Here is a 7,730-nt window from a genome sequence, read left to right as displayed (position 1 = left end):
GAGCAAAGCCAGGAACACTAGTGACCTGCCTGTGATATACTAGTGAATACCTGTGCTTACAATGTAACAGCCCCTGGGTTTGTCTTATTTAATTCTCACAACAGCTCTCAAGGCAGATGCTGGGGTTGTCCGCACTTTATAAGTGACGGAATCTGGGCTTGGCACACATAGATCCCCCAAATGTGCGCAGTTAGTAAGTGGTAGAGTTAGGCTGAGATCTCAGCTCTGTCTGTCTCCGAAGCCACACCCTTAACCATGACATTATAAAGGCTCCCTGTGCTCAAGCACGTCCCTAAATCTGTCCTCCCCACCTGCCCAGCTCCGGTTCCCACATCACATACACAACGCCTCTTTGGGGGATGGCCAGACTGTAGTCTGTGACAGCGTGAATGACCTCACCCTTCTGGTAACATCTGGCCTTCTACATAGGGTGTTGTGGTCCTTTAAAGCCCCTCAGGTGTAACCAGCATAAGAGGGACACTAAGGTTTTAGGATGTACTCTAGGTAAATGGAGAAAGAAGGGTCCTCCTTTCTCCTTCCAGGATGTGGGGCACAAGCAGCTGGGCTGACAGACCCAGGCCCACTCAAAGCCGTTCCCTCCCAGCAGACAGTAGCACCTTTCATCCTGTCTGACTTAACAGTTTATTTTAGGCATGACCTTACCAGGTGCTCTGGGTCAATAGGCTTAGTTTTAAATAGCTGGATTCCTCTCAGCAACCTGTCTCCTTTAGAAAGGAAGGACCTGAGGGAAGAATGAGCCCAGGAGGCTGAGGGTGGTGAGCTAAGCCAGAAGACTGGAAACCTCTGGGCTCTGTCACTGCCTGCATGGGCCAGGGAATGCCCATCACTTCCGCACCCTGGGCTTCAGTTTTCCATCTGTAAAGCAGAGGGTTGGGCTGGAGCATCTCAAACACCTGTTGTAGTCTGCCCCATATCTCTGTTCTAATCCTGTGTTTACAGAAGACAAAATAGCTATTAAAAAAGCATCCACTCCAGAGTGATGCCTTAGCGTCATGAAGCAGAGGCAGCAGAGTGTAAGGCAAGCAACTCTGCCCCAGAGCCGGGAGACTTGGGTGCTAGTCTTGCTTGTGATACAAACTGGGTAACTTTGAACAACCTAAGCCTCAATTTGCTCACCTGTTTTAAAAGGGAGTGATAAGGGGTGACCAGTTGGCTCAGTTGGTTAGAGCATGGTGCCAATAACACCAAGGTTATGGGTTCAGTCCACGCATGGGCCACTGTGAGCTGCGCACTCTTTAAAAAAAATTAAAAATAAATAAATAAATAAAAGGGAGTGATTGTTGTGCGGGGCGGCCTGCAGGGTCTCAGCTCCCGCTCCCCACATAAGAACATAAGATGTGGCTAGGCCAAAAAGGAACACCCACAGAGCCATAGGTAGGGGAGTCACACCACTATCGTCTCACTGGAGGCTGGAGTCACCCGACGTGCTACCTGCTGTCCGCTTTTCTGCCTGCCAACCGACTGACTCTCCTCGACTCACGAACTAGCGCAGCCCCGGCCGGTATATCAGTGCCCAATTAGCTAACCGGCTACAGCTGACGGCCAACTAGCCACAGCTGACGGCCAACTAGCCACAGCTGACGGCCATCTACTACCCGAACCAGCACCTTCCCACGTGAGGCCGAGAGCCTGGAAACTGCTCTCTGGGACTCTGTCCCCACAGTGATAAAGCTTCAAATGATATTGTGAGGATTACAGGAACAATTGTAGGTGGGAGCCCTTTAAACTCTTAAAGCACTATACAAAAAAAGTAAGCACACCTGGAAGCTGCTCAAAAGGTTAAAAATAGAATTATCATACAATCCAGCAATTCTACGTCTAGGTATGTACCCAAAAGAACTGAATGCTGGGTCTCCAAGGAAGAGATATTTGTAAATCCATGTTCTCAGCAGCATTACTCACAACAACCCAAAGTAGAAGTGTCCATTCACAAATGAATAGGTAAACAAAATGTGGTCTATACATACAATGGAATATTATTCAACCATGAAAAGGAAAGAAATTCTGACACATGCTACAACATGGATGAACGCTGATGACATTATGCTGAGGGAAATAGCACAGACACAAAAGGACAACTATTGTATGGTTCCAGTTATATGAGGTACCTACAACAGGCAAATCCAGGGAGACAGAAAGTAGATTAGAGGTTACGGGGAGTGGAGAACGGGTAGTTCTACTTTAATGGGTACAGAGTTTCTGTTTGGATGATGAAAAAGTCCTGGAAATGGATAGTGGTGAAGATTGTAAATGTACTAAATGCCATTGAATAGTATAATTAAAACAGTTAAAATGATAAATTCTGTTATGTGTATTTTAACACATTAAAAAAAGTAAATGCACACTTTTAAAATTTTAGCTATCTTGGCAAAACCTGGGAATGAGTTCTAGTTTTCCTATTTGATTTTAGGCGAGACATTTTAGGAAAGTAAATTTTCTTTCTCTGTCAAATGGAGCCAAACAGCACCCTATCTATCTTCCTTCCTTCTTCCTGCTCCCCTCAGTCTGTACACCTCACAGAACGGGGTCAAAAGCCTGCCCAGCAAAGTGGCCAGGTCACATCAAAGTGGCTTCCATTACCCTTTATGAGAGGAGATCCAGTCCTGGTTTATTCCATTCTCAAGGCTACTATGGACCCCTTTTCTGGATCCTGCATGGACCCTTATTTTGGAATTACAACATAAAGAGAGCTTCTCAACCATATCAACCTTTTCACAGCGGACCTGACTCAGTCAGCCTTGGTCCCCGGTGCTTCATCTGGTGCCTGGCACACAGCAGGTGTGCAGCATTCATTTTGTAACTGAGAAGATACCCTCACTCAAGACCTATTCAAGTCCACGCCAACTTTATTCAGATTGGTATAAGGAAAAAACTAATTTTAGCTTGGTGACAAAGCTGAGGTGGGGTGGGGGGGGAGACAGGTGAAGATACGAGAGGAAGATAAACGAGACACAGCAGACATTGAACAATTTATTGTGGATGATGTCTAAATTATCCCAATGTGCCAAGTGCTGAGGAAAATTCCGACAGAGTGCTGGAGGAGGCTGGACTGGGCAGGGGCTCCCCAGGAGTCTGACTCGCAGCTGTCACTAGAGGCTGGGAGGGTATGCAGCTTTGAGCTTTGAGATGGGGGTGGCACAGAGCGGCACCAAAGAATCTTAGTCTGGATTTTATTCAGAGCATCCATGCTCACCCACCCAAGGGGGTAAACTAAGTCTGAAAGAGGCAGGAAGCATGGGCCCCAGACGACGGGACGTCCTTGGCCCGAGTATGGCGGGCTCTCGGCAAACCTCTGACATGCCTGTATGCGACCACGGGCTCCGAGCCGCTGGGTGGCAGGGACTTACGGTTCGGGACCTGCCCCTGTGCCTGCGCCTTGGGCTGGAGGCCGTCTGGGCTCCGGGCTCGCGCGGCGCTCTCCGCCCGGGGTGCGGCGGGGTGGGGGCGGGGGGGCGGGGAGAGCGGCCGCCTAGCCCGGCCCCGCGGATGACAGGAGCCAGGGAGCGGAGGGGGGAGGAGCCGCCACCGCCGAGCGCTCGGCTGAGGAGCAGAGAGAGCGGGCGCGGAGTGCGGGCGGCTGCGAGCGCGCTGAGCCGGGGAGAGGCGCTGCCGCACGGCCGGCCGAGGACCAGCTCCCCTGAGGATAGGGCCTCTTTATGGCATGTGGCTGGTAACTTTCCTCCTGCTCCTGGACTCTTTGCACAAAGGTGAGACCCGGCGGGCGGCGGGCCGGGTGTCCGGGAGACCGACCTCGGTGCCTGGACCCGGGTGGGGCGCACGGGGACGGGGCGGACACCCGGACAGGCGTCAGGTGAGAGTCCGTCCTAGGCGGCTCTGCCAGCACCCGCGCCTGCCGTTTGGGGGAGTGGGTGCCGGGTGGTAGGCGGCGTCTGCGCGCTCGGCCGCCCCGCGCCCTGTCGGGCCACAGTTCTGCCGGACCCATCCCCCCGCCCCCCGCCCGCGTCCTGCGGCTCGGTGGCGCTGGGACCCCCGGCTGCGGGGTCCTGAGGCCGCGAGCGTTCACCTGGGAGTCCCCGCTCCACCCGGCCTCGGACGCGGCGGCGTACTCCTTCCAGGCCGCCCCGGACCCCCGCGCCGCCCGCACGGTGCTCATCCACGCCGCGGCTGGATGCAGGCGGGGGGAGCTGCGGGTCCCCGGAGCTGGGTCCCTCGGAGGGCAAGTTTATTCTGCAAACCCAAAGGTCGCCTTCCCCTAACCCACCTTCGCCCCTGCTCCCTGCACTTGCCCCGGCTTCGCAGCGCCGCCCCAAGGCGCGACATCCTCGGCTTTGGCGCCTGGTCAGCGGGACAAGGGAACGGGTCTTGAGTCGGGGTGGGGGGTGGGAGGTGGCGTGTTGCTTTCTCCGGAAAGAAGGCGTTGCTAGGGTTGGGTCCAGGTGTCCGGCGTGTCCAGACCTGCTGCCGGGGCGCTGCGCACCTGATCCTCGAAGTAGCCGGGACTGGGGGCTGGAAGGGGGTAGACATTTCCGACCAGAGTCACCTGGGCACCAAGTTGGGACCAGGCCGTCCCCGGCGGTCGGGCTTCCAGGCCGTCGCAGAAGACGTGCCCCGCGGCGCGCAGATGGCGGGAGCTGAGGCGGCCGAAGCGCGGCGGAGCACACACGCTCGTGCAGGCTCAGCTTTCCCAGTTCAGCCCTCTAACTTTTCTCCTTCGCGCCCTGGGGACGGCTCCTCCCCACTTCGTCCAGGTGGTGGCCTGGACACAGCTGCAACTCTTGACCCCTAGGCAACGGGGGGAAGGGCAGTCCAACAGAGGATTGGCGCTCTGGGGTGCGGGGGGCGTCCAGCCCCTCAGTGCCTGAGCCCAAGGGGTCTGGAATCTGCAACCTGCCTCTGACTGCAGTATCTCCTAGCTCTGTGGGGAGGAGGGTGACCCTTATTTTATTTGTAAATACCACCCTGTCAAAGCCAGACTAAAGGCCAAGATATTGCTGGGGTTTGCTTAGAGATTGGGTGCAGGGTGGGGGGTTGCCTCTGAATCTTGGACAAAATAGGTGAGTTTCTCAGACCAAATGGGGCCACTGGGTGACACACCAAGTCTGGTCTAGGTTGGTTAACCCCTCGCCCCCCGGCCCCCACCCACAGCGCCTTCTCATCCCACTTTAGTGGAGCAAGAAGCCTGCCTAACCTTCAATGCCGCCCCCCCACCAACCCCCAATACACACAACCTAGTCTCTCCCCAGGCTCTTCCAGCCTCCCTCCACCCCCGCAGACTGGCTCCGTTTGCAGCTTTAATTACATTAATATTAAAAATACATAAGGTGAGGATCGGCAGCTTTCTCTCTCACTAGTTCTCTCTCCACCCCCCAGCCCGTTTCCATTTTGTCCAGGGAGAAAGCACAGGCAAGAGCTGTTGCCACACTCTTGCCAGGCTTTGTCCTCAACCTCCTTCCACACCCCCTTTCTGGAGCCCATTCCCCAGGAGTGGAGGTCCCTTAGCAAACACCTGAAGGACTCTCCCTTTTCCAGAAGCTGGGCATTAACAAATGAAGCTCAAGCTATTCGATTGGGAGGGAGCAGATGGGGGTGGGGGTGGAGAAAGGCCCAAAAGGCAACAGGAGATCCTGAGGGGCAAAATCCTTTCCAACTTGAGAAGGAAGTTGCCACTGGCCGTGGGCCTATAGCTGAGCTGGAGGTGAGGCAGGTGAGGCAGCACACAAGTGGCCTTTTGGTCTGCAGAGCCCTGGCACCCCTGCCATTCAGTGGCTCCAGCATCTGTGCTGGGTGCCAGGGTGACTCGCCAGACAGGCCTTTCTTTTCCTTCGTGCCTTAATTGGGTCTTAGGTGCCAGGCTGGTGTCTAGGGCCTGTTCTGCTTGGGGTGGCATGGTGGTGAGGGTGGCAGAGGCGGCTAGGGGAAGATGTGGTGCGGGTGGGCAGGGAAGATGGGGTTTAGTGTATTTTTCTCTCCCGTTGCCAGTCACCCCCGCGGCACCAAGGAAAATGTAAATGTGAATGTTCAAGCCTGTTACAGAAAACAATATCCCCCTGCAATAATTTGTACGTCCATCTGTGAGGAGCGGGAGGAGGCAGAGAGAGGAGGAGAAAACAAGATGAGATGGCTCGTCCTCTGGATGGAATTAAGCAGTTATTGAATGTGTTTTAAGCTTCTGTTATTTCCATTCCTCACAAAATACCTTTTTTTGATGAAGCCTGAGCTCAGACTGATTCCCCAGAACTGAACTGGGAAGGTGTTTTAATAATCGGTTATCGGGTGTCCAATAACTGCCTTATTATTGCCAGAACAAATCCAGGTTTAGGCAGCCAGATGAACCCCAGTGAGGCTCTCAACGTTGTTACATCCAGCGTGCCAGCATCTGTGTTGCCTGCATTTGCATTTTTACTGTGTAAAAGAACAAGCTTCCCCGGCACTAAAAATTCCTGTTTTCTAAAAGCCAAAATAATGGGTCGTATTGATTTTTTCATTTCCCACCCCAGCCTCTCGGATGGGGACTCATGGTTCTTCTCTTTTGAGAACCAAATTAAAAGCCTTCATCAAGCCATTAAGAAAATCTCTAATACTCTGTTCAGTGTCTAATTAAAAGGGGGGGGCACTGGGGGAATGTGTTTTTAAAATCTTGAAATGGCAAATACAACTTGGGGAAGCAGGTGAAGGACCAGTAAGCATTGGGGAGGGGCAGGTGGGCAGAGAGGCTCTGGCTACTAGAATTACATGGGAAAGAATGAACTGCCATAATGCTCGACAACCTTTCAGATGCTTCATATTTCTGGGCATCAAAGTCAGCTGCCTTAAATACATTTCTGCAGCAGAATGGGGAGCTCAATTAGAAACAAAAAGCAAGTAAGCTGTTGACCCAAAGGCAGCGCTTAAGTTGAGCAGATCCCAGGAGACTGGCTGGAGAGGCTTATTTCTCTTAGATTGAGGGGTGGGAAGGAGGTGGGCAAGCAAACGGGGGTTTGGCCAGGCGATGTTTGGCTAAAGAAGCAAGCCCCCAAAACAGACAGGCTGGGAGCCCCCAGACATAGGGTGAGGGTCTGCCCAGAGCATCTACTGGGCTGTTGGCCTTTGACAGAAGGGTGCAGAATTTACTTTCTCCATGTCGCCAGGAATTCCGTCCTTGTGACTTGACTGGTCTCCTGCTATGCCTGGTGAAAGATGATTTTACTTGTGGATGAGTTCAAGGGAAGGTGGATTTTCAGAGAGCTTTTTTTGGGGGGTATGGATGCCAGGCTGGAATATTCTTCCCTCCTGCATGATCTGGGAGGAGGTGTTTCTTGAGGACATTTGCAGCATTTAAGAGGAAGAGACCCCCACTCCTGAAGTGCTTCCTCAGCCCCTCACCCAATAGATTCTAGCTGGCACCCAGGCTCCTGGATGGGGTGAGCCACGGGCAGCAGAGACGGCAGGGTGCAAGGCCCCCCAGTTTGGGTCTTAGCTATCGTGTGTTCAGAGTTTGTAAAGTCACTTTCGTGGTTTATTTTTATTTTAGCTATGGCTTTTTACAGTTTAGCTAGAATTTAGCTTTATTTTTTTTTGTACTCAAGGCAGGCCCAGGAGCTGCATGGAATTTGCATTCAGATTTGCATCCTCACCTGGCCAGGCCAGGAGCCTGGCCTTCTGTGAGCAGCATCTTCATCCCAGCCTCAGTAGCAGCCAGGCAGTGGCTTTTTCCTAGTGTGGAATGGGGGTGAGGCAGGAGTGGGGAGAAGGACGGGTGTTTCTGGTAG

At 53.4% G+C, this 7,730-nt stretch overlaps 1 protein-coding gene across 3 annotated transcripts in view; it reads left to right on the top strand.

The window, feature by feature from the left end:
- The first annotated feature begins 3,573 nt into the window (after positions 1-3,573).
- The window catches only part of DSCAML1 (DS cell adhesion molecule like 1), a 349,917-nt gene continuing 345,760 nt past the window's right edge, over positions 3,574-7,730 (top strand). For all 3 annotated transcript variants that reach the window (XM_081062533.1, XM_081062532.1, XM_081062534.1), the window contains exon 1: positions 3,574-3,728. In XM_081062533.1, coding sequence (XP_080918659.1) covers positions 3,683-3,728 — 46 coding nt within the window. In that variant the 5' untranslated portion in view covers positions 3,574-3,682. The remainder of the gene's footprint in view (positions 3,729-7,730) is intronic.

The sequence above is a fragment of the Rhinolophus hipposideros genome (assembly GCF_964194185.1).
Source record: "Rhinolophus hipposideros genome assembly, chromosome: 10".
NCBI classification, from domain to species: Eukaryota; Metazoa; Chordata; class Mammalia; order Chiroptera; family Rhinolophidae; genus Rhinolophus; species Rhinolophus hipposideros.
Note: the sequence above shows the minus strand (reverse complement) of the source record. Positions and strands in the feature narration are given on the sequence as shown.